We start from the raw sequence: 27920 nt of genomic DNA on the forward strand, positions 1-27920 counted from the left end.
AACAAATTCCCTCAACTTTTGTTTCCCTGAGGAAAATTTCTATTTCTCTTTCACTTTTGAAGGATAATTTTGCAGGGTATAGAATGTAGGTTGGTGGGGTTTATTTTTCCTCAATACTTTAAATATTTTACTTTACTCTTTTGTTTACATGGTTTCTGATGAAAAATTGGATCTCATTCTTATCCTAGTTCCTCTGTTGGTAAGTCCTCCCGCACCCAGCTTCTTTCAAGATCTTTTCTTTATCTTTGATTTTCTGTAGTTTGAAAATGATGTGGCTAAGTGTAGTAGGGTTTTGGGGCCATTTATCCTGCTTCATGTTCTCCGAGCTTTCTGGATCTGTGGTTTGGTGTCTGACATTAATTTGGGGGAAATTCTCAGTCATTATTTCTTCTGTTCCTTTCTTTCTTCTTCCGGTATTCTCATTACACGTATGTTACATGTTTTGTAGTTGTCTCACAGTCCTAGGATATTCTGGGTTATTGTTTCTTTTTTTTATCAGTTTTTTTTCTTTGCATTTTGGTTTTCAATGACTCTATTAATATAGCCTCAATTTCAGTGATTCTTTCCTCAGCTGAGTGTGGTCTACTATAAACCCCATCAAAGGCATTCTTCATTTCTGTTAGTGTTTTTGATCTCTAGCATATCTTTTTGCTTCTTTCTTAGGATTACCATCTCTCTGCTACATTATACATCTGTTCTTGTGTGTTCTGTTTTATCAGAGTCCTTAGCATATTAATTAGTATTGTTTTAAATTCTCAGTATAATAATTCCTTCATGCCATGCCTGGCTCTGTCTCTTCAAAATTGGTTTTTAACTTTTAGTATGCCTTGTAATTTTTTCTTGATAGCTAGACGTGATGCACTGGGTAAAAGGAACTGCTATAGATGGGCCTTTAAGAATATGGTGGTGAGGTGCATGAAGAGGGGAAGTATTCTATGATCCTACAATTTAGTCTTAGTCCTTTATTGAGCTTATGCCTCTGGACTGTGAACTACACAACTGTTTCTCAGTTTTTTTTCTCCCCTCAGGTTGGACAGGATGGCTAGAGCTGACTAGAGTTGGCTGTTTCCCTTTCCCCAGGTAAATTAGGCTCTGATAATACCCCAGCAGGTTAGGCTGTGGTTAACTTGTTTCCCCAGAAGACAGATCTTGTTAAGAAGAAGAGTGCTCCGGTATTTGTGAATAGAACTTTTTCCCCTTCCCAATCTGGAAGCATGAGAGGATTTTTTTTTTTTCCTTGATAGTTGCTGTGAGAACGTGGTAGAGCCCTAGGAGGTCAGTCTCACAAAGTTGTGGACTAACTTTATAATGGATCCCCCTGGAGTCTTTAGCTCTCAGGCATGTCCACACTGAGCCTCCAGCACTTCATCGATTACGAGTTCAGGTTTTCCTATTGTGACACTAGTTCCCACAGCAGTTTCTGCTCCAGTAAGCCATGGCTCCCGGTATTCTCTTGTCTCTCCAATCTTGGAGGCAGTGGTTTGCCCTGTGTCCTCCCCACTCACATTGACCCAAGAAGAGTTGTTGGTTTTTCAGTCTGTTCAGCTTTTTACTTGTTTGTATGGAGTGGCAACTTCTAAGCTCCTCACATGTGGAACCAGAAACTGGAAGTTCCTTCAATATTTTTTTTTTAAGATTTTATTTATTTATTTGACAGAGAGAGACACAGCGAGAGAGGGAACACAAGCAGGGGAAGTGGGAGAGGGAGAAGCAGGCTGCCCGCTAAGCAGGGAGCCCAATGTGGAACTCGATCCCAGGACTCGGGGATCATGACCTGAGCTGAAGGCAGACACTTAACCACTGAGCCACCCAGGCGCCCAATATTTTTTTGTTTTAAACATTAATTGGGTACAGTTTGGATATGAAATGCATTTATTGAGCAGGTGAATTCTCCTAAGTTTAAAATACGAATTTTTTTTTTTTTGCCCATCTTTTCCAGCTACAATTTGGGGGTGAGAAGGGGGTTATTGAGGTCTCTTTCTCTTTCTTTCCTTCTTTCAGTAATAATTAACATTTATTGAAATGTGCAGACCTTAACTTTTCAGTTTGATGAGTTTTGACAATTGTATATATACTATATATACTAGGTTTCTTGGCCTTGGCACTATTGACATTTTGAACTAGATAATTCTTTGTTCTAGGAAAGCTATCCTGTTCATCCCTGGCCTCTCCCCACTAGGCACCAGTAGCATCCCCCTAGTCTTGACAATCAAAAGTGCCTCCAAGCTTTGCCAGATGTGCCCTGGGAGGCAAAAATCACCCCGACTTAGAACCACTGATATATAGCTACGTAACTACTGTTGAGAAAAAAAGATATAGATCATATCCATTCCTCTAGAAAGTTTTCTTTGGGCTCTTTCATTAATCCACCCACCCTCCAAAAACAGGGTATCTGATTTCTATCATCTTAGGTTCATTTTGCCTATATATAAACTCTGCATAACTGGATCATACACTGTGTATTCTTTTTTTTGTCTGGTCTCTTTCACTGTTTTTGCAATTTATCCATGTTACTGCATTTATCAGTGGTTTATTCTTTTTTGTTGCAGAATAGTGTTCTATTGTATGAAAGTGCCACAATTTGTAAATACATCCTGCTGTTGATGGCCACTTGGCTTGTTTCTGATTCGGGGTTACTTTGAATAAGGCTGCTATAAATATTCTGTAGATGTCTTTTGGCATATTTTAATTTCTCTCAGTAAATATCTAGGAATGGCATTTCTGGGTTGTAGGGTAGATGTACATTTAACTTTTCATAAACTGCCAAACACTTCTGCAAGTGGTTATGCCATTTGATGTTCCCAGCAGCTGTGTCTGAGTGTTGAAGTTGTTCCAAGTTATCATCAACAACATCGTTTGAAGTTGTCAGTCTTTTTTATTTTAGCTTTTCTGGTGGCTATCTCATTATGATTTTTGTTTGCGTTCCCCTGATGACCTAGAATATTGAATAGCTTTTCAGATGCCTTTTGGTCATTCATCTTATTTTTTGAAGTGTCGTTTTAAGTCGTTTTTGGTTTTTGTCGGAGTCCCCATTAAACCCCCGGCCCCCACATAGTAGTCTTATAGGAACCTGCTCCTGTGCCTCAGGGACTGAGAAACCTTTTGCCATCTGAATAAATTTGGTCTAAATTATAAAAAGTACTGTGAAACATACCCTTCTGTTTTTTGTTCTCCTTTCTGTTTCCAAATATATTGTGAGGTTTAGAGAGTATTTTCCTTTAGTGAGGTCAGAAATACTCCTCCTAATTAACCAGACAAGTATACAAAACTATTTCTATTTTCTTTGGGATAGTCTTCGAATGCCCACAGCCTCACACAACAATCAGACTTATGTCATCCTTTACAGCCTTGACAAACAAATCACCAGCAGGGACCTGTCCCACACAAGGCAGTGAGTCACCTTCATAATTCTATGTCCAAGGGAGGTTCATGGTGAGTCTTTTTCTGGAAGCATTTTTCTTCTACTCATATAGGAATGTCTTTACCTAGTTAAAAAAAAAAAAAACTGTAGAAAGATTCCTTTTTCCATCTAAGTTCTGAAAATGGAACTAAGCTATTTCCTTTAATTCCAATGGAAAAGGAAGGGATTCATGAGCTTTCTTTGTTTTTAGTTTCTGTCCACCAAAATAGTTTGTTGCTAATGTGGTATTTTTTTTTTAACCTGTCCCCTGGCTGACCAGACAAAAAGATTCATCTCTGAGTTGTTTAGGACCTGATTTCTGAATGCAAGCGTGCTTGAAGCTCGGTGTTTTCTCACTGAACTTTGAAAAGGGAACATGCTGAGTCCCAGGAGAGTGTCTTGTGTATACATGCATACATGAGGTAACAGGTACAAAGTGCAATCTGTAGTTTTGATCTCTAAATACCATCCCCTTTTTAAAGGAACCAGACTCTTTGGGGAAATGGCTGATTCTATGTCTAGTTCTATGTCTAGGATAAGAAATAATGTAAGATGAGGCTGAGTCCTCCTGAATCCTTCCTACCAGAAGGAAAAAAAAAAAAGCAAGTAAACAAAAAACTATTATAAACTACTAGGATCATATCAATAGGACACTCAGGCTCCAAGGTGGAGAGGTTCTCACTGACCAAGATAGTACAACTTGAGTATCAATAAGAATGACTGCATTGGATTAAAGCATATCAAATATATTTTAAATCCATGAGCTCATAATGACGAAAAGCTACAAAAACTGTCACCATATTCCAATCTGTGGAAAACCCGACAGGACAAAAGATCTGCTTTCTTTGAAAGATAAAAGCAAAGGGAGAAAAGAGGAGAGACGAGGAACTTAAGATTTAAAAGAGAGGAGGAGGAGCAAGATGGCGGAGGTATAGGAGACCTAAATTTCATCTGGTTCCAGCAGTTCAGCTAGATAGGTATCAAACCATTCTGAACACCTACAAATGCGATAGGAGATCAAAGCAAAGAATAGCAGCAACTTTCTGAACAGAAAAGCGACCACTTTCTGAAAGGTAGGACATGCAGAGAAGTGAATCTGAGGTGAAGTTCGGGAAGATAGACCGTGGCGGGGAGGGGGCCTCTGTCAGCCGCTACCAGCGAGTGATAGAGCAGTGGAGCACAAAATCGGAACTTTTAGAAGTCGGTTCCGCTGAGGGATGTCGCTCCAGTGGCTAAGTGGGGGGGTGGAACCCTCTCTGGGACAGTGTGGTCTCAGGACCCTTGGAGTCACAGAAAGACCGGGGGTGCCTGAGTGCAGCAGAGCTCCCAGGTATCAGAGCAGGGAAGCTGGCTGCAGAGACGGAGCCAAGGAGTGGGCTCTCAGCTCAGGGTTGCCATAAACTGTGATCCACAGCACAGTCGGGCCACTCTTCCAGCAGGGACCCAACAAGTGGCAGATGCGGGGAGACTCCCCTTCCACCCCCGGGAGGAGTGGTGTGAGAGCTCACCGCAGGAATCTGCTGGGTTTGGAGACTCCAAACAGGGTTGGGTACCAGAGATAGAAACACTCGGTCACAGGCTGGGTGAGCACGGATTGTGATCCGGAGACCAGGGAGACAGGAGTGATTGACTCTTTTTCTCTGGGGGCTCACCGAGGAGTGGGGCCCCGAGTTCTTGGTTCCTCTGGGGCAGAGATTGGGAGACTACCATTTTCACTCTCCTCCTCCAAAGCTGAACGGAAAGCTTGCAGGGAACAAAAGCTACTGAGAGCAAACCAGAGAGGATTACTCAGCCTGGCCCCCGGCAAGGGCAGGGCAATTCTACCTCGGATAAAGACATTTGAGAACCAGTGCAACGCCCTCCCCCAGAAGATCAGCACGAACAGCAAGCCAAGGCCAAGTTTACCGATCAGTGAGAACAGCAGAACTCCAGCACTAGGGGAATACAGCACATAGAATTCATGGCTTTTTCCCCCATGATTCTTTAGTCTTTCAGAGATAACGTTTTAAAATTTTCTTTATTTTTTCTATTTTTTTTTTGAATTTTTCTTTTTCCCTTTTTCAGCCAACATCTTATCCCTTTTTTAAAAAATCTTTTTTTTTTTTTTAATTTTATTTATTTGACAGAGAAAGACACTGAGAGAGGGAACACAAGCGGGGGAGTGGGAAAAGGAGAAGCCGGCTTCCCGCGGAGCGGGGAGCCCAATGCGGGGCTCGATCCCAGGACCTTGGGATCATGACCTGAGCTGAAGGCAGATGCTTAACGACTGAGCCACCCAGGCGCCCAAAAAATCTTTTTTAATTTTCATTTTTAGAATCATATTCTATCCCTTCATTGTAGTTAACCTTATTTTTCTGTACATATATAAGTTGTTCTCTCTTTAAAATTTTGGGATACAGTTGCTTCTAACAGACCAAAATACACCCTAAATCTTTAGTGTATGGCTTTGATCTAGTCTCCTGCCTGATCACATTCTCTCCCTTTTTTTTAAAATTTTTTCTTCTTTCTTTTTTCAACCAACTTCTTATCAATACCTTTTATAAAATCTTGTATAATTTTCATCTTTAGTCATATTCCATCCCTTCATCATATTTGCCCTTATTTTTGTACAACTATAAGTTTTTCCTTCTTTAAAATTTTGAGAGTCAGTTTCTTCTAACAGACCAAAATATATACACCCAAAATCTAGTGTGTGGCTCTGATCTGTTCACCAGCCTGACCATATTCTTTCTTTTTTTCTTTCTTTCCCTTTCTTTTCCCCCTGCTTTCAGGTCTCTTCTGATTTCTTTAGTGTATATTTTTTTGGGGTCGTTGTTACCCTTTTAGCATTTTGTTCTCTCATTCATCTGTTGTCCTCTGGACAAAATGACAAGATGGGAAAACTCACCTCAAAAAAAAAGAGCAAGAGGCAGTACCAACTGCCAGGGTCCTAATCAATATGGACATTAGGAAGATGTCGGAACTAGAGTTCAGAATGACGATTATAAAGATATTAGCTGGGCTTGAAAAAAGCATGGAAGATACTAGAGAATCCCTTTCTGGAGAAATAAAAGAACTAAAATCTAACCAAGTCGAAATCAAAAAGGCTATTAATGAGGTGTAATCAAAGAATGAAGGCTCTACCTGCTAGGATAAATGGGGCAGAAGAGAGAATTAGTGATATAGAAGACCAAATGATGGAGAATAAAGAAGCTGAGAAAAAGAGAGATAAACAACTACTGGATCACAAGGGCAGAATTCGAGAGATAAGTGATACCATATGATGAAACAATATTAGAATTATTGGGATCCCAGAAGAAGAAGAAAGAGAAAGAGGGGCAGAAGGTATATTGGAGCAAATTATAGCAGAGAACTTCCCTAATTTGGAGAAGGAAACAGGCATCGAAATCTAGGAGGCACAGAGAGCCCCCCTCATCAGTAAAAATAGGTTAACACCCCGACATCTAATAATAAAACTTACGAGTCTCAGAGACAAAGAGAAAATCCTGAAAGCAGCTCAGGACAAGAGGTCTGTAACCTACAACGATAGAAACATTAGATTGGCAGCAGACCTATCCACAGAGACCTGGCAGGCCAGAAAGGACTGGCATGATACATTCAGAGCACTAAACAAGAAAAATATGCAGCCAAGAATACTATATCCAGCTAGACTGTCATTCAGAGTAGAAGGAGAGATAATAAGCTTCCAGGACAAACAAAAACTAAAAGAATTTGCAAACACCAAACCAGCCCTACAAGAAATATTGAAAGGGGTCCTCTAAGCAAAGAGAGAGCCTAAAAGTAACATAGACCAGAAAGGAATAAAGGGTGTATCTAACAAGAAGATCTAACAGTTGTAAGTATCTATGCCCTTAACATGGGAACAGCCAGTTATATAAGCCAATTAATAACAAAATCAAAGAAACACATCGACAACAATACAATAATAGTAGGGGACTTTAACACTCCCCTCACTGAAATAGATCATCTAAGCAAAAAATCAACAAGGAAATAAAGACTTTAAATGATACACTGGACCAAATGGACTTTGCAGATATATTCAGATCATTCCATCCCAAAGCAACAGAATACACATTCTTCTCTAGTGCCCGTGGAACATTCTCCAGAATTGATCACATCCTAGGTCACAAATCAGGTCTCAACCAGTACCAAAAGACTGGGATCATTCCCTGCATATTTTCAGACCACAGTGCTTTGAAACTAGAATTCAGTCACAAGAGGAAAGTAGGAAAGAACTCAAATACATGGAGGCTAAAGAGCATCCTACTAAAGAATGAATGGGTCAACCAGGAAATTAAAGAAGAACTAAAAAAAAAAAACCAACTCATGGAAACATGAAAATGAAAATACAACTGTTCAGAATCTTTGGGATGCAGCAAAGGTGGTCCTAAGAGGAAAGTATGTAGCAATACAAGCCTTTCTCAAGAAACAAGAAAGGTCTCAAATACCCTAACCCTACACCTAAAGGAGCTGGAGAAAGAACAGCAAATAAAGCCTAAACCCAGCAGGAGAAGAGAAATAATAAAGATCAGAGCAGAAATCAATGAAATAGAAACCAAAAGAATGGTAGAACAGATTAACGAAACTAGGAGCTGCTTCTTGGAAAGAATTAATAACGTTGATAAACCCCTGGCCATACTTACCAAAAAGAAAAGAGAAAGGACCCAAATCAATAAAATCATGAACGAAAGAGGAACGATCACAACCAACACCAAAGAAATACAAACAATTATAAGAACATATTATGAGCAACTATATGCCCGCAAATTAGACAATCTGGAAGAAATGGATGCATTCCTAGAGACGTATAAACTACCAAAACTGAACCAGGAAGAAATAGAAAACCTGAACAGACCCATAACCAGTAAGGAAATTGAAGCAGTCATCAAAAATCTCCCAACAAACAAGAGCCCAGGGCGAGATGACTTCCCAGGGGAATTCTACCAAACATTTAAAGAATTAATACCTATTCTGAAACTGTTCCAAAAAATAGAAATGGAAGGAAAACTTCCAAACTCATTTTATGAGGCCAGCATTACCTTGATCCCAAAATCAAAGACCCCATCAAAAAGGAGAATTACCAATATCCCTGATGAACATGGATGCAAACATTCTCACCAAAATACTAGCCAATAGGATCCAACAGTACATTAAAAGGATTGTTCACCACAACCAAGTGGGATTTATTCCTGGGCTGCAAGGTTGATTCAACATCCGCAAATCAATCCATGTTATACAATACATTAATAAAGGAAAGAACAAGAACCATATGATCCTCTCAATAGATGCAGAAGAAGTATTTGACAAAGTACAGCATCCTTTCTTGCTTAAGACTCTTCAGAGCGTAGGGATAGAGGGTACATACCTCAATATCATAAAAACCATCTGTGAAAAACCCACAGCGAATATCATTCTCAATGGGGAAAAACTGAGAGCTTTCCGACGAAGGTCAAGAACATGGCAGGGATGTCCACTATTACCACTGCTATTCAACAAAGTATTAGAAGTCCTAGCCACAGCAATCAGACAACAAAAAGAAATCAAAGGCATCCAAATCGGCAAAGAGGAAGTCAAACTCTCACTGTTTGCAGATGATATGATACTTTATGTGGAAAACCCAAAAGACTCCACCCCAAAACTGCTAGAACTCATACAGGAATTCAGTAAAGTGGCAGGATATAAAATCAATGCACAGAAATCAGTGGCATTTCTATACACCAACAAGACAGAAGAAAGAGCAATTAAGGAGTCGATCCCATTTACAGTTGCACCCAAAACCATAAGATAGCTAGCAATAAATCTGAAGAGGCAAAGAATCTGTACTCAGAAAGCTATAGAATACTCATGAAAGAAATTGAGGAAGACACAAAGAAATGAAAAAATGTTCCATGCTCATGGATTGGAAGAACAAATATTGTGAAAATGTCAATGCTGCCTAGAGCGATCTACACGTTTAATGCAAGCCCTATCAAAATACCATCCACTTTTTTCAAAGAAATGGAACAAATAATCCTAAAATTTGTATGGACCCAGAAAAGACCCTGAATAGCTAGAGGAATGTTGAAAAAGAAAAGCAAAGCTGGTGGCATCACAATTCCGGACTTCAAGCTCTGTTACAAAGCTGCAGTCATCGAGACAGTATGGTACTGAGACAAAAACAGACACATAGATTAGTGGAACTCAGTAGAGAGCCCAGAAATGGACCTTCAGCTCTATGGTCAACTAATCTTTGACAAAGCAGGAAAAAATGTCCAATGGAGAAAAGACTGTCTCTTCAACAAATGGTGTTGGGAAAATTGGACAGCCACATGCAGAAGAATGAAACTGGACCATTTCCTTACACCACACACAAAAATAGACTTAAAATGGATGAAAGACCCAAATGTGAGATAGAAATCCATCAAAATCCTTGAGGAGAACACAGGCAGCAACCTCTTCAACCTCAGCCGCAGCAGCTTCTTCCTAGAAACAATGCCAAAGGCAAGGGAAGCAAGGGCAAAAATAAACTATTGGGACTTCATCAAGATAAAAAGCTTTTGGGGGTGCCTGGGTAGCTCAGTTGGTTAAGCATCTGCCTTCAGCTCAGGTCAAGATCCCAGGGTCCTGGGATCAAGCCCCGCATCTGGCTCCCTGCTCGGTGGGAAGTCTGCTTCTCCCTCTCCCACTCCCCCTGCTTGTGTTCCCTCTCTGTGTCTCTCTCTGTCAAATAAATAAATAAAAACTTTAAAAAAATAAAAAAAGATAAAAAGCTTTTGAACAGCAAAGGAAACAGTCAACAGAACCAAAAGACAACCAACAGAGTGGGAGAAAACATTTGCAAATGACATATCAGATTAAGGGCTAGTATCCAAAATCTATAAAGAACTTCTCAAACTCAACACCCAGAGAACAAATAATCCAATCAAGAAATGGGTAGAAGACATGAACGGACATTTCTGCAAAGAAGACATTCAAATGGCCAACAGACTCATGAAAAAGTGCTCAACATCACTCGGCATCAGGGAAATCCAAAACAAAACCTCAATGAGATACCACCTCACACCATTTAGAATGGCTAAAATTAACAAGTCAGGAAATGACAGATGTTGGCGAGGAGGCGGAGAAAGGGGAACCCTCCTACACTGTTGGTGGGAATGCAAGCTGGCGCAGCCACTCTGGAAAACATTATGGAGGTTCCTCAAAAAGTTGAAAGTAGAGCTACCTTATGACCCAGCAATTGCACTACTGGGTATTTACCCCAAAGATACAAATGTAGTGATCCGCAGGGGCACCTGCACCCCAGTGTTTACAGCAGCAGTGTCTACAATAGCCAAACTATGGAACGAGCCTAGATGTCCATCAATAGATGAATGGATAAAGAAGATGTGGTATATATATACAATGGAATTTTATGCAGCCATCAAAAAAAAAGAAATCTTGCCATTTCCAACAATGTGGATGGAACTAGAGGGTATTATGCTAAGCAAAATAAGTCAGTCAAAGAAAGACAAGTATCATATGATCTCACTGATACGAAGAATTTGAGAAACAAGACAGAGGATCATAGGGGAAAGGTGGGAAAGATGAAACAAGATGAAACCTGAGAAACAACCATAAGAGACTCTTAATCTCAGGAAACAAACTGATGGTTGCTGGAGTGTTAGGCAGTGGGAGGGCTGGGTGGGCTGGGTGATGGACACTGGGGAGGGTGTGTGCTATGATGAGCGCTGTGAATTGTGTAAGACCAATGAATCACAGACCTGTACCTCTGAAACAAATAATAAATTATATGTTTTAAAAAAAATTTAGATAGTAGGAAGGGATGAATGAAGGGGGGGAATCAGAGGGGGAGATGAAGCATGAGAGACTATGAACTCTGAGAAACAAACTGAGGGTTTTAGAGGGGAGGGAGGTGGGGGGATGGGTAAGCCCAGTGAGGAGTATTAAGGAGGGCACGTATTGAATGGAGCACTGGATGTTATACGCAAACGATGAATCATGGAACACTACATCAAAAACTAATGATGTAATGTATGGTGACTAACATAATATAATAAAATAAAATTTAAAAAAAAGATTTAAAAGACACATGAATTGTAATAATTGGAGCATATTTGGATTCTGATTTGAACAAACAACTACTAAAACATTTTATGAGCTAGTTGCAGAAATTGGATCACTGACTGGATATTTTTGTTAAGGAATTATTAATATTTTAGTTGTAATCATGGCATTGTGGTTTTATTTTTATAGTAGTCCCTTTTTAAAGATATATACTGAATTATATACAAAATACTAGGTCTGGGATTTGCTTCAAGAGTTATGGCAGGGATTTGGATGAAACACAATGGCTATGGGTTGGTAATTATTGTTTCTGAGTAATATTTATGAATTTGTTAGACTATCCTCTTTACTAGAGAACTTTAATATCTGAAATTTTTCTTAAGTTAAAAACAAAAAACACTTAGGTATCCTGCAGATAGCTGGTGTCATGGGTTAACTGGCAGAAGTTTGAACAGGGAGGGGTAGTTGCTAGGGATCACTGGACTTGAGTGAGGAGCCCTATCCTGCTGGGTTTCTTTATAGGTTTTTCAGAGCAACAACATGAGTATCCCACTGATCCAACCTGCCCCCAACATTTTTCTCTCCCTATTTGTTTATTAACATCATACTAATGTTATGAACCTAGGGTTCTTGAGAAAAGGAATGAGATTGTACACACTTATCTCATACTGGGTCTTGATCACCCAGATATCCTTACTGAGGGACTACCATCTGGGCCCACTTATTTCTCACGGCTTAGAAAGATGAAGACCTCTCAGGGAAAGAAATTCCAGGGAAATTTTTAAAAAACATTGTTTCTTTTCAAAGACATTTTTTACCCCTAAATCAATGGAAAATAGAAAACATTTGTCAAAAGTGTTTAAAGCTTATGCTGAGTGGAATAGTTCTGAGAGCACAGCACACCCAGTGGAATACTTGTTTATGCTCACAGCCTTTTAGCAATCGAGGTGTGTTAAAGACACCCAAAACAATATGTGAGTTTCAAAATTCGCTTCACTTCCCATCAAAACATAATGTATTTTTTTCTCACGGTTGACTTGGACAAGTTATAGTCTTTACTCTCATCAGATCAAAACTTATGTTTCCATGTCTCCTCTTAAAACTCTAATCCTGCAGAAATTACTTCTCGTTTCACTGTGAAATAACCCTAGATACTTGATGTTCCATTTTGTAGCTTACCAGTCATGAATTTCAGACCTCTTTTAGGCACATGGAGGAAGGCTTTTACTAAGCTTTCCCAGACAGGAGTGTGGAGAAGAGATTGCCTGTTTGGGGCCAGTCACAAACATTGCAGTGTCTGGTGCAATCCTTGACCAACAGAGGAAGAGGGAGACCCCTTCTTATAGATGAAGAAACTAAGGCATGAAGACTGAGTAGCCTGGACCATGTTGTCTCTGGAAAATACATATGTTCTTTCTCCTAAACCAGGCTATCTCTTTCAGGTATATGTTGTTTCTGCCCTGACTTGCATTGAAATAGGCACATTCTTCAGTTAATTGGTGATGCCAACTCACAGAAGGTGCATTTTTGTGGAGAGATGGCAAAATCCAGTCTCATAATGAGTTAAAGTCCAGCATTTTAGGGCAGTTAGCTGATTTTAAAGGATGCTGACATTTCCCAACAAAATACAGTTGAACTTTGGTCATTTCCAAGTATTTGATGTCCCGGTAGCCAGAATGGTCCAGTCCACATTGTAATACACTAATGACTGAGTGGTAATAGGTTGTGTTTATATCCACCTATTCATTCCCACTGTTTTACAGAATATCTTGAATAATCAGTCAGACTCTTGTTTCTAGTTAATATGATACAGTTTGGATATATTTGGTAAGGGCCTGATTGTTGTAAATTCATCCAAATAATTTCATGTATTAAAGGACTCATACTATAGTCTGTCATCCTGGATTCAGTGCTGAATTTTTAAGTAGATTATGTCAATAGCGAAGGATATACTAGTTATCCCTGGGTTACTCCCCCATGAGTGCTACCCATTACACACCTCCAGAGAACCCCTACACAATCCTATCAGTGGCCTGTGGGCTTGGGGTTATTTTTCACATAGCAGGTGATATTTTGCACTAAGCCATCTACGTTTTTATTTACAAACACTGTAGGTTTGCAGTGTTTTCTTCGATATCTGCAATTTTGGTAACTGTCACTAGTAAATGTTATTGTTACTTAGGGTAATGTAAACAAAACAAAAAAAGCCTTAGTTAAACCTTGGATATTATATATATATAATCAGCCATTTGTACTTATTTCTTTCAAAATAATTAAAGAGACATAGATTCATTCATGAACAGCAGACAGAAGATGCATCTGTAGCAATATTTAAAATACATGAAACATTTAGGTATAGTAATAATAATAATAAGCTCTATTCATTTATTGAGGGACTCATCTGTTCAGGGCCTTCCAGGCCATTTACATTCTTTATCACTTATCCTTACAGCCATCAGAGGTCGGAATCAGAGGGAGCTGGGGCTCTCGGTGGTCATTCAGCTCAGAGGGTGGGGGCGGGGCGGGGGGGTTGCAGGTTTAGTCTCGGCTTTCCCTTAGTCCAGAGTCTGGATCTTTGCTCTCCTGCAGCTTCTATCTGTGCACGGAGTGCTGCCTTCTCCTGCTAATCTGTTTTAATCTGTTTTTATATTTCTCTGTTTATTGTACTCTATCTCTAGCTTTCTAGTCTTTCTGTATCAATTAGAGTTCACCTTTCTGCACTTTCCTAGTATCCCTCTGATCTTCTGGCTTCTGGAGCTTAGATGGTGGGTATAAAACTTACGACTCTGAACCTTGATTTCTACATGCCCTTTTCTAGTCCCAGACCCTAGGCTGTTCTTGACTTGGAGAAGCCCCATAAGCAGTTCTGTGTAAAAGAGCCCCTCTTTGTTTTCCTTGGGGCATAGAGTGAAAAAAAGGCAAAGCTCAAAGTAAAACATCACATAGCATTTTCCTCTTCAGTGTGTTCCCCTCTGTCAGTATGAGAGTTTACTTCTGTTTCATTTTGTAGTTATAAAATCCTCATAAGCCATTCTCTATCTGCTCTTTAAAATAAATAGATTAATTAACAGTTTTATGATCCCTGTTTATTTCTAGCAACTCTAAATAACAGGCTTAAGAAATAAATGGTGTTTATTTAAAAATGGATATATTACCATGTTTTCCTTCTTAAAGATTTATGTGTCCTTAAATATTATATTTTCAAAGTAATGCCTAAGTAGTAAATGGCCAAAGAAAATAAGCATCTGGTTACAATTTGATCCCTTTCTTGCCAGTCCTTAGCTGTTATTTGATGATTCCAAGTCATAATCTTTTTTACTGAACTGCCTAAACGATGCCAGTATAACTCATCCTGCTTTTTAAACTTACATACAAAAATTCCTTTCTGAGATTTTGTGCCAATTTCTCACCTGTCCTGTTGGCTATCCTCATTTGCCAGAAGCTCTCTCTTCTAATCAGAATTATTTTCTCTTTACAAGAAGGGCTTTAATCTGCATTCTAGCTCTTCCTTCTCCTACTGATGTCTAATCCAAAAGAAATAATCTACTTTCTTCTTAAGAAATAGAGTGCCTGCATCATTTTAACTGCTACTAAATCTGGCTTAAAATTGGAATATTATGGATTCTTTCTTCAACTGAAGTTACTATAGCAATTATCTCTTAACCATAATTAGGTAGAAGGGAGCTTTTATGATGGAATGAATACTAGGCTCAGAAACAAAGACCTGATTGCAAACCCAGTCTTGTTCCTTGCTTAAAGTAGTGAGAAAAGTTACTTACCTTCTCTGAAAATCTTGGTTCCTCTTTTATAATTTGGGGACAATCAAATTAGATATTTAATTCAAGTGGATTTTGTAGGATTTAGTGAGATGAGACTGCCTGGCACTTAATTTTTTCACTGCATAAAAAACGTATTAACATTTACTAAGAAACTTTTACAAACTATAAAAAAAGAAATTAAACCCCCTAGTGGTAGGTAAAGAAGAAAGATGTGAATTCAGTTAACCAATTCACAAGAAAAACAAATTATTAAACATTTGGGAGAATGTTTAAACTCATAGCAATTAAATACATTCAAGAAGCATTGAGATGTCATTTCTTTTATTAAATTAGTACCGATTAAAAAAGACTTAATGGTGATGACATTGCCAGTTGGTACAGCTCATTGGAAAAAATATGCATCAAATTATAATAGTATTTATACTTTTCAATCTAGTAATCCCATTTCTATACTTTTCAATCTAGTAATCCCATTTCTGAGACTCAATCCTAAGGGAATATTCTAAAATATGGAAAAAAAATCTGTAAACATAAAAATTATTTAATTGTTGATTATGATCTTAATAAACTTGGAAACAACTTAAGTTTGTAATGGATTAAGTTCAGATGAATTATTTTGCAGCTATTAAAATAAGAGTAAAGACTTACTAAGCAACATGGAAAAATGTTTATATCAGAAATATGCACATATAATCATTGATATAAAAAATGAATCTTAAAACTATATAGAAATAGATCCAAGTGACAATATTTTTAAAAGATTTATTTATTTGAGAGAGAGAAACAAAGTCAGGGTAGAGGGAGAGAGAGAGAGAGAATCCTCAAGCAGACTCCCCACTGAGTGCAGAGGCCAACGCAGGGTTCAGGCCCACAACCCTGAGATCATGACCTGAGCCGAAATCAGGAGTCAGACACTCAACCAACTGAGCCACCCAGTGCCCCTAGACCCAAGTGATAATTATGTTAGATTATTATAGTATATGTTTTTTTCTTTTTTCCTGTTTCTCCAAATCTTTTGTAAGGTAATACTACTTTTTTTTTTAAGGTAGTATTACTTTTAGGAGTAAAATTAGAATTTAAATCTAATGTATTCAGTCTGAAGAAATATTTATTGAGTGCTTATTATGTGTGTGGAAAATCTGCTATGACATTTTGAGTCTAAAAACATGCCAGAATCTTTCTTCATTATTTACTCTAGGGCAATAAAAAAAGCAAAAAAGAATGTGCTTAGTGGACTATTTAGAATAAGTAGTTCATATACAACCTAAGATTTAAGGTGCTATTGTGTGTCACCTAAGCGTTTAATGCGAGGCCGTCAGCCCAACCACATTAAATGTAATGGTGTTCTGTCTCACTATAGCCATCTGCTTTAGGACTCATTCCAAAATTAACTTACTGGCTTACTCGGGTCATTCCATGGAGGAATATGGGATCTCAGTGATATATTGACCAGAACATCAGTGTGGGCAAGATTTTTAATAATGCATCTGAAAGCTACGTGTAGAGGTAACTGGATTGAAGTAAGCTTTAGACAAGGTCATTTGCCAAGAATTGTAGCATTTTTTTTTGTTGTTGAAATTTTTACTGAAATAATTGTAGATTCACTTGTCGTTATAAGAAATAATGTCAAAGATTGCTTGTGCATTTGTGCACTTTGCCCAGTTTTCCCCAATGGAAACACTGTACAGAAACATTCTACGGTGTCACAACCAGGGTATTGACATGGTACAGTCCCTCCCATCTTACTCACATTTCCCTAGTTTTATTTTATTCCTTTGTGTATGTGTGTACACATGTATTTCATTCCATACAATTTTATCACCTGTGTATGTTTGTTTCTACCACCACAGTCAAGACACTGAGCAGTTCCATTAACATCTCAACCAGGATCTATCCTATTGCCCTGTTATAATCACACATCTCTCCCCTCTCCACCACTCCTAGCCCCTGGCAACCGCTACCCTGTCCTCTATTTGTAAAATTTTCTCATTTCAAAATGTTGCATACAATGGAACACAATAGAAAATCCAGAAAATAAACCCACAAGTATATGGTCAGTTAATCTTCAACGAAGCAGGAAAGAATATCCAATGGGGAAAAAAATCTCTTCAACAAATGATATCGGGAAAACTGGACAGCAACATGCAAAAGAATGAAACTGGACCACTTTCTTACACCATACACAGAAATAAATTCAGAATGGATTAAAGACCTAAATGTGTGACCTGAAACCATAGAAATCCTAGAAGAGAACATAGGGAGTAGCTTCTTTGACATCAGCCATAGCAACTTCTCTCCAGATAGATCTCTTGAGGCAAGAGAAACAAAAGCAAAAGTAAACTATTGGGACTACATGAAAATAAAAAGCTTCTGCACAGGGAAGGAAATAAACAACAAAACTAAAAGGCAACCTACAAAATGGGAGAAGATGTTTGCAAATGATATATCCAATAAAGGGTTAGTATCCAAAATATATAAAGAACTTCTAAAATTCAACACCCAAAAAACAAATAGTTCAATTAAAAAATGGACAGAAGACATGAACAAACATTTCTCCAAAGAAGACACACAGATGGCCAATAGACACATGAAAAGATGCTCATCATCACTTGTCATCAGGGAAATGCAAATCAAAACTGCAAAATCAAAACAATAAGACCACCTCAACACCTGTCAGAATGGCTAAAATTAACACAAGAGACAGCAGGTGTTGGCGAGGATGTGGAGAAAGGGGAACCCTCTTGCATTGTTGGTGGGAATGCAAACTGATGCAGCCACTGTGGCATTTCCTCAAAAAGTTAAAAATAGAACTACCTTACGATCCAGCAATCATACTACTGGGTATTTACCTAAAGAATACAAGGACGCTAATTCAGAGGGATATATGCACCCTTATGTTTATAGCAGCATTATTTACAATAGGCAAGATATGGAAGCAGCCCAAGTGTCTGTCGATTGATGAATGGATAAAGAAGAAGGGGTATCTATATACAATGGAATATTATTCATCCATAGAAAAGAATGAAATCTTGCCATTTTCAACAACAGGGATGGAGCTGGAGATATAATGCTAAGTGAAATAAGTCAGAGAGAGGCAGAGACCATGTTTTTGTTCATAAGTGGAATTTAAGAAACAAACAAGCAAAGGGATAAAAATAGAAAAAGACAAATCAAGAAACAGACTCTTAATTGTAGAGAACAAACTGACAGTTACCAGAGGGAAGTAGGGGTAAAAGATGGGTTAAATAGGTGAAAAAGAAAAAAAAGTTGTATAAATGAAGTTCTATAGTATATAACCTTTTGAAGTTGGCTTTTTTAAACTCAGCATAATTCCCTGAAGATTCTTCCAAGTTGCATGTATCCATAATTTGCTTCTTGTTATTGCTCTATAGTATTCCACAATAGGGATGTACCACAGTTTGTTTAACCATACCTCTGGGCCGATTCCAGTTTTTGGCTATTAAAATAATGCTGCCAGAAACATTTGTATACAGGTTTTTGTGTGCACATGAAGTTTTCGTTTCTCTGGTCTAAATGTCCAGGACCGCAGTTGCTGGATCATATGATAATTACATGTTTTCAAAGAAATTGCTAAACTACTTTCTAGAATGCCCATACAATTGTATATTCCCCCAGAAATGTATGGGAGATTTTGTTTCTTTGCCAGCTTTTCGTGCTGTCCTGGTAGCCTTATTTTGAATCAAAATTTGGGACAGTTTTCTTTACCTCAACTAACCAAATAGTTTTGGTAGAGACCCATGTGGGATGACTAGATTTAGAAAAGAAAACCACATTAGGGCATATCAGAAGCTGTCTCTCCCACCCGACACCCCCACCCCTCGCCAGAATCATTCACTTAACTCTTAATAGACTACAGAGTAGGTTGGTTTGAGATATTTGGCCCCTTTAGTCTCCAGATAACTAACCAAAAGGATTCAGCTCTCCTTTTGTAGCTGTTAGGCCCACTCTCCTTTATCAATATCAGGAAATAGGATTGGACATTGTTTCTTTCTCCCTTGTTTGATAATCTTCTAGAATAAAAATGTCTTCTAGAAGAAAAAATATTTTTATATGTATTTTTAAACACCCTAGACCAGTGTCTTCACTTTGCACTGGTCTGGAAATGAAGATGCTGGATTAGGAGTTAGAAGACTTGTGTTTGAGTCCTTATTAGCTGTGTCACTATAAATAAGTCAGTTACCCTTTCTAAGTTTGCTCGGCTGCATAAAATGGATGGACGAGACCAGTAGCTCTCAAACTCTAACATACCTTAGAATCACCTGGAAGACTTAGGAAACCAATTGCTGGGCCCCATCCCTAGAGTTTCTTATTCAGCAGGTCTAGAATTGGGGCACAAGAACTTTCCTTCCAACTTCCCAGGTGATGCAGTGAAGCTGGTCCAGAGACAGTACCTTGAGAACCACTGGGCTAGATTATGCTAAAATACCCTCTGGGCCCAACAGTCAATACCATCCTTTAACCCCCCCCCCCCCCCCGAAAGAAAACCCTCAAATTTGCTTTCTGGTGAAACTAGTTTTGCATTTGTCTTTTTTTTTTTTTCTTAAGTGATACAGATATATGGCAGAATTTAATGCCACCATTAAAAAATATCATAGAAGAACAGTCATTGTCATGGGAAGCTTACCACAATACATTATTAGGCTTAAAAGAAGCTATATATTACAAAACAGCATATATAGAAACACATAAAAAATGGTAGTCTGGAGAGATCTAAAATGTTAATAGTTATTGCTGTTAAAATTTTATTTTCCTTTTTTTGTGCTTTTCTGTGTTTTCTAATTTTGTCTATAATTCATATAATCATTAACCAGTTATTGAAACAAAAAAATTGAGCAATACAACTCTCAGTTTCTCTTAAGTTTTATTTTATTTTATTCTCTATGTTTTAATAATTGCAGTAAAGAACGTGTTGAATGCCATCCAACAGAAGTAAGCTGTTCAGGTATGAGATAAAATTGTCCAGGACCCTTTACAAAGGCAGCTATGACCCTCCTTAGCCCTTTCCCTAAAAAATTTGGTAAATCACCTTGTGCCTTCTTCCTACTTGGTCTGGCCCCAGGACCATGCATTACAGCATTGCGTTACTGCCTACTTAATATGTTCATGACACTTTGCCACTGTTAACTGGTGGGAATCACAGCCTCGGCTTCACAAGCTAGCCTCTCCCACATCCTTGACAGTAGGGTCAGAAAGCATTTTATCTGGCATGTTTCTTGCTTGCTTGCATCTCTCTTAGAAGAATTAATATTTACAAGTAAAATAGGAATTTAAAAATGCCTAAGCAGCCTGAAGTAAGATCTAAGCAGTCTGAAATACTAAGTCTGTTTAGATGGCAGAAAGCAGTCATCTGCTATAGAAGGGGATTTTGTTTAGCAGGTGGGTTCAGGTCCCCACCCAGGATTTCTAATTGTACTGATATCCCATATTGTCTTACTCAACACTCATGCATGTCAGTAGTAAGAAAGATAGCTAAGAACGAGCATATCTTCCTTGAAAGATGACTTTTAAAGTGGTTTTGCTGCTAAATGTTTGAATTAATCAATACTGGAGAAAAACACTCCTCTGTTTCAGAACTCTGGGAACTCTGGTTCTGACTAAACTTGTGTGGTCCGAGGCCTGTCGCCAACGGCCGGCACGGTGGGGTTTCTGCGACCCCATGTCCACGGCTGCACCTGTAACCGCGGGTTCCCTCCTGCCACCTTCTCTGCGGTAGATATTCCATAGGAATTAGAAACTCAGAAGACTTTTTGATTCGTGAGTGGTGGTGTATTTTATTGTGGTGGCACTGTTTTATATCATGCATTTGAAAACCCACCCAGAATTATTTATTTTAACAAATACATGTTGTGCTTGAGGCCGTATATTTTTATGTGATACCTAAAGACTACTGCTGTCTAAATGTTGGCCCCATGCGTTTGCTGTCATTAGGCCAGGGCCTGGATTTGCTTTCTAGAATGGGAAGCTTCAGTAATGGCATCCGAACTCCTTGTTCATGACAATGCCAGCAGTATTGGCCACCGTCCCCTTATTCTGGAAGAACTGATGAGAATTTCATGTCTGGAACCTACTTGCTTTGGTGAATAGGATCAAGATCCGGTAACTGTTGAATCAGCCCACGTTTGCAGCCCTATCTAGAGATGAAGGGGCATCAGTCTTCCTCTCTCCCCCACATATAACCTCTCTTCTGATACTCGACATACTGCTGGCTTTCCACCTAGATGTCCACTGCAAAACAGCCGTGCCTGGCTTACCTGCATCCCACGTCGATGAAAATCGGCAGGCTTTTTATGTATATGGAAGTTATCACAGTGCATCCCTGGCTTAGAGAAAATACAAGGTCAAGGTTTCAAATAACTCCCAGATGTCCATCTTAGTACATTTTCCTACTTTCTTTTTTTTTTTTTTTAAGATTTTATTTATTTATTTGACAGAGAGACAGCGAGAGAGGGAACACCAGCAGGGCGAGGGGGAGAAGCAGGCTTCTCACTGAGCAGGGAGCCTGATGCGGGGCTCGATCCCAGGACCATGGCATCATGACCTGAGCCACCCAGGCACCCCTTTTTCCTACTTTCTGAAAGCTCTTACAGATTTTGTGCAGTGTGGAGTTGGAAGGGTGCACTGATGTTCCCTTAGTCTAGAGTTTTGGTCCACAGTTAAGTAAATACTTAACTGCTGTCATTTTAGAGGGACAAGCTCTTCTTCCTCATTGTATTGTTTCTCTGGTCTTTTGTTCCATCCCCCCTCTTTGCTAATCCTTCAGCAAGCCACCGTCCTTCAGGAGGAAAAAGTGTTTGCCACACTGTTCCAGGCCAGCTTTTTGCCGCCCCATCAGCACAATGTTCATAATCAGAGTAAGAACGATCTCTCTCAAGGTACTGCCTCAGAAATGTACTTCCTTTCATAACCCAAGAATAGTTTTTTTCTCCCGGCAGGCATTCGGCATCCATCTTAAACTTATCCCACCTTATTAGAATCATCTCGTTCCTGGGCTGTCTCCCCCGCTGTCATGTTAGCACCCTAAGAGGACGCCTCCTGTGTGTGCTCTGGGACTGGCACAGTCACTGGCACCTAGACAACACTTCATGACTCAATGAGTTGAATGAATGAAGCCAGCCTGCCAGCCCACAGGAAGGAATACCTTCTACTATCTGTCCCACTCGAAAAGTGGAGGCCAGGTATTACCAGCATGGACCAGACCCATGCTGTATTTACGAGTTAGCAAAAATTGCTTCATCTTATGATTTGACAGATGCTTGAAAAAGTCATTTTCTGATATTTTTATATTTACATTTATATTTTTTTATTTTGTCCATGAGGTTTGATTTTAGAAACTGTTGTATAATATAAAGTATAAACTCTCTTTTTCCATGCCATTAAAGCATTCTGTTTCAGAACCTAACTTTGAACATGAGCCATACCTACACAAAAATACATATTGAAGGCATGGTTTTATATACTTATTTTTTTAAGTCTACAGTACCCTTTAGAAGGAACATTTGGGTATGGCTGTGCTTATTAAAGAGTCTTTTAAAAATTTAAAATTAAAGAGTCTTTTCTAAAGCTTACAAGTATTACGAAGTTCACATTTTCGAGTATTTTCCAGTTTTATCTGTCTTGTTAACACACCCCAAAGCACTTAGATAGCCTTTTCTTTTAATGCTAATGTTATCTTGTGCAGCCTGCCTTGACGGCATATTTTTTTACTGATTGAAAGTTCAAATCTATGTTGAAGAATTGAATTTAGTAATATGAATGTGTTAACTAAGATAAAAGAACACTAAGAAGTGTTTTAACATATTATGTAAATGTATTGAAGCATTTTAAACTTAACATCTGGTCAGCTATCACATCAGCCTAGCCCTGTTTGTTGTGGTTGAAGAAGATTGTTTTTCGGTGATGACTCAAAGCAGAGACATTATTTTCAGACATCTTAACTTCCTCTCCTTCTTCCTGTTCCCAACTGTCCAAATTCAGGTGCACAGAATACGGAGACTCAAACCTTATAGCCAACAGGAAAGAGACCCTCTTTGCCTTGTTTTTAATAATAATATATACTTCTGTAACTATATGTTCCAAAAATGTAAGCTGTAGCTTTACTTTCCAGAATAAAACTAAAAAGATGAAATACAAGGAGTTTTCCCAGTGTAATGAAACAAAATTATCCTCAAAATAAATGGCAGTTAGGGAAAGCAATTTTTGCTGTCATGGATAAAAGCTAGAGAACACAAAATCAGCATTTGAAATATATTAACTCACAGTGTTTTAAATAAAAAGAAGCTAAAATGCATTGTATAGTACCTGTTCCCAAGGATGATTGCAGTTTCTTGTTGTTAAGTCCTGTAAAATACATTATGTACTTGGCAGGCAGAACTATGAAAACCAGAGATGAAAAAAGACATATTAGGTCAAATTTTAAAGTTTTTCTTCTCTTGGGGGGGTGGTGTACGGCGCCATTTTGCATTATTTAATCAGCTCAGTCTCTTATGCACCTGTTCCATCCCAAGTTCATATTCACAGGCATGCAAAAGAAGATAAATCTTTGATATTTGAGGCAATAATGAAGATTAAAAGTCCCCAAACCTCTGCAGTTTACCTCATTCATCTGAAAACTTCTAGTGGGAAAGGCATGTATTGAGAATCAAAATTTCTTCCTCAGTCCATGATTGCCACGTAATAGCTCTGTCTCCAGCGCAAGTCACTTAATTTTTCTGAGCTTCTGTTTCTTCATTTGCTTTATGTAAATCACAGGTTTGTGGTGAGTCCAGAGCAGTCCAAAGAGGCTTCCTGTGCTATGAAGTGTTTTACAAGTGTTGGCTAGGTCCCGTTATAATTCCCATTTTGCAGATGAGGAAGGGCTGAGAGAGGCTGCTGACCAGTTTGTTGAAGGTCACATGGCTGGCGAATAGAGATCTAGTTTTAAGATCCTGTATCTATAATGTCGGTATTTTTCAGCATCAGTACTATTGACATTTTAGGACCGGTAATTCTTTCTTGGGGGTCAGGAGGCTGTCCTGTGCATCATAACATGTTTAGCAACACCCTTGGCTTCTATCCCCTAGATGCCAACAGCATTCCCCAATTTATGATAACCAAAAATGTCCGCAGAGACTGCCACGTGTCCCCTGGCGGGCAAAATCACCCCAAGTTGAGAACCACTGGTCTGTGTGATTCCAGAGCTAAAGTTATTAACCACTTGTATGATGACATTTATCAGTATTATCATTATTCTGAGTGGTTTCTGGTTGGAATACTCCATGACATAGCAATTTTCAGAATTAAAAAGGAGATAACTGGTTTTCATCCATGGTTTCTCTGTTTCTGAATATGAACAGTGGCATTGTCTTCTTTGGAAGGTCCCCATGAACTGTTCTTACAGAGGCAGGGTCACCTGACGGAGACACTATCCACAGTGAGCCAGAAGTCAGACTGAACAACCTTCCCCTGTAATTCTGTGACCATCCCCTCAGGGGCCCCACTGCTGTCTCTTGAACTGCCCCTTCTCGTCTGGTAGGTGCATGGGCTCCTATCAGCCGAGAGGCATGGAAGAGAAACACACGTATCTTCATAACCATGATCCCATTTAATCTTCACAGTAAGCCCTTGAAGTTTGTATCTGTTGTCTGCGTTTACATTTTGTTTAGGAATCTTAACCTTTCTTCCTTGCCTGCTCCTTCAACTTTGGTGTTGTCATTGCAGAACCTGATATAGAAAACTCAGCAGGAAGCTGATATGGAAACTCAGCAGGTGCCTTTCTCACCAGCACTGTAGGAAGAGTAACATCCTTCTGAATTACTCAACATAAAGCAGATGCTTTCTGCCCTGCGTGACTCTTCCTTTTTCCTTTCCCCTTAACAGGGATCATTAAATACATGCCTCCTTTGACTGCATTTGGGGACTTAAGAACCAGCTGTCCAAGAGTAGAATGTATTTATTTCTGTGGCTCACTCTCCCCTCCCCAGCCCCACGCCCACAACAAGGCCAAGCATGAGCTTGCCAGTCCTCCCACACTTCCCCATCTTTGTCGCTAATCTGCAGTCTGCTGTCTTCCTGATACAGGCACACTTCCCAACTTATTATCACCTCTGAACTAAAACTTTCTAAACTTCTATGATTAGCTTTATTGTTTGTTTCTCTGTGGTTTAAAACTATTGGGAAAATAGATGCATTTGATCTGGGCCTCATTCAATTTGTAGGTAGGCCTGTCTGAATTATTTTACACACTAAGTTTTAAGATCAGTTGCTACTGACAAGCACAATAAATATAATTGAATGTGATGAAAAGCATCGGCATGACCTGAGGAGAGGCTAGCCGTGAGGAACTGGACTTGCCCAGGAATCTTCAGGACTCGAAATTCTGCTCAAGGAAGGTCCAAAACAGTAGTTGGAACCAACGGGAAAGAGGACTGGGTCACTTCAGGGCAGTGCAACCTGAGTGTCAATTAAAACTTTTATTTATTTATTTTCTTTAAAGGGCATGTGAATCATGTTAATTACTACATGGTTCATTAAAAGAGGAGTAATTGGTTCCTGCTGTAAAATGGCAATGTCTGCCCCGACGAAGAGTCATTTTTCTTTCTTAGATCAGCTTGCATCCTTGTTGACCAGATTTACCTGATTATGAGTTGATGTGCGTTTAGCCGTTTCATCATGTTGTATAAGTAAAGCATCATGGGTTTTCTTTGCTTCTCCAGGTGGCCTTTTTGAAGATGTAACCGTTGGTTGGAGCCAAGGCACCCTCCCTGGCATGCAGCTCTCCAGGCCGGAGGCCAGCGTTCTGCATGGCGGGCAGTCATCACAGACGCAAGAACCCAAGCTCCAGAATAAGAGTGTTGCATGAAGTTGAGAGTTGACTTGTTGGCATATTGTCTCTAAGAGAAGAGTTCACTTCAAATCTTTGAAGAACCAAGGCTGTGAAGAAAGTTGTAGTCGCAGAGAAGTTATGTCTCTGTTTCCCACTGAGAGGAATAGCCAAATATGTGCTGTGTCAGCAGCACCTGGGAGGGTATTTGCTCCTGGAGTCCCGTCTGTCCTTTGGGGGATGGAGTGAGGGACTCCGTTGGTGGAACTGAATGTTAACTGCTATGCATCCAGGCAGGTAGACTTAACAAACTTCCCATTCGGTTTGCTGGAAACAAATTTTTAGAAAGAAAAATAGAGAATTTTGTATACCTTATTCGGAAGAGATGCTCTGTGAATAAATGTGTGTTGAATGAATGATTAACAAATTGAAGGTTTTCCTGTGTATGCAGACCTGCACTTGTTCCTTTTGTTCTTTATTTCCTTTACCAAATACTATTGCCTATCCACAAATAGACCTCGCCGGCCTCCTGTTACAGAAGTATCTTAGTCCCTGTGTGCCAGAGCACCTGGAGAGGAGACCATGGATGGAGAAGGACAGAGCTAGAGGGAATCCTACAGAGCACGGGTGAGCTGCTGATTTCACAGAGAAGGTTCGATCCTCGCCTGTCGTCACCGGCTCCGGGCAGAGCTGGAACGGGAGCCGGAGCTGGGCAGATCTCCTTTCCCACTCTGCAGTCAGGAGAACCATCTGCATGTAAACTGTACTGGCTGCTCATCCAGCCTGTTGGCGTTCATCTGAGCCTGCAGACCACCTAATACCTCTCTGCGCCAAATACTCAGGGTTTTACCTCCCCTAATTTCCTAACACTCAAAACACCGGTGTCCCTCAGACTTGTGCTTTGGTGAACTTTTTGTTTCACCGAGACGCTTGCCTGCCAGCATCACAGCATGGTGGGGCACTCCTAATCTGTCACCAGCAGACCGGCCGAGGAATAAAACCCATCTGTTTGACCCTGCAGAGTCCCTTTATTAAGCACAGTTGGAAACATGGAAGATCTCAGTGATATGTCCAAGACACATGCCAGAGACAAGAATTAGTTGGGCTTCTCGTAGGCTACTAAGCTCCCAAACAGCAAGCTGATTTTTTGTGCTTTAGATTTCTAGCTGTCCATATAGAGCAGGATCTCTCAACATTGGCACCATTTACATTTGGGGCCTGGTGATTGTCTTGGGAGACTGTCCTCTGCTGTGGGGAGGAAAGATCTTTTTCCCTGTACCTTTCTAGGTTCAATGGCTGCAGCTTACAAATCAAACTGATAAAAGATTAACAAGAAAAAAAAAACAATTTAATTACATACATCCACACAGGAGTTTCACAAAGGAATGAGACTCAAGGAGGTGTTCAGATAATTGAGGTTTATATACCATCTTAGGCTAAACAAAGAAAAAAGAGTTTTGGGCTTCTTGGCAAGGGAGGCAAATTATAGGAAGGTGAGGGAAGGAAATGTATGGTAATAGGGTTGTCTTGTTATGCAGATAAGAGTTGCTCAGATGATAAGAGTTGTCTCCCAGAGTAGCTCTCTTCCTGGTACAGAGACTTCTTTACAAATGGAAATTTCCTTTATAAATGTAAATTTCATTTGCAAAAGAGGACATTTATACTTTATTTTTAGGCATTTACATGGAGGTAAAGAGCTTTTTCTGCCTCTGTCTTTAGCTCAAGATAATACTTATATCACAGCGGTGGATTTTGCGGGGACATAGTCTGGTACCCTTCAGTGCACTGAAGGATATTTAGCAGCATCCCTGGGCTCTACCGACCAGATTCCAGTTGTCCCCCTACCCCAGTTGTGACGACTAAAAACATCAGCAGACAT

The 27920-nt window shown here is 39.4% G+C and overlaps 1 protein-coding gene across 2 annotated transcripts in view; it reads left to right on the forward strand.

Annotated features, from left to right (window-relative positions):
• The window catches only part of UBE3D (ubiquitin protein ligase E3D), a 154171-nt gene extending 127223 nt beyond the window's left edge, over positions 1-26948 (forward strand). Inside the window, exon 11 of one of the 2 annotated variants that reach the window (XM_027600824.1) lies at positions 25935-26948. In XM_027600824.1, coding sequence (XP_027456625.1) covers positions 25935-25955 — 21 coding nt within the window. In that variant the 3' untranslated portion in view covers positions 25956-26948. The remainder of the gene's footprint in view (positions 1-25934) is intronic. The other variant, XM_027600826.1, reaches the window with a different exon arrangement.
• The last annotated feature ends 972 nt before the right edge of the window (positions 26949-27920 follow it).

This window comes from Zalophus californianus, chromosome 7, assembly GCF_009762305.2.
Source record: "Zalophus californianus isolate mZalCal1 chromosome 7, mZalCal1.pri.v2, whole genome shotgun sequence".
NCBI classification, from domain to species: Eukaryota; Metazoa; Chordata; class Mammalia; order Carnivora; family Otariidae; genus Zalophus; species Zalophus californianus.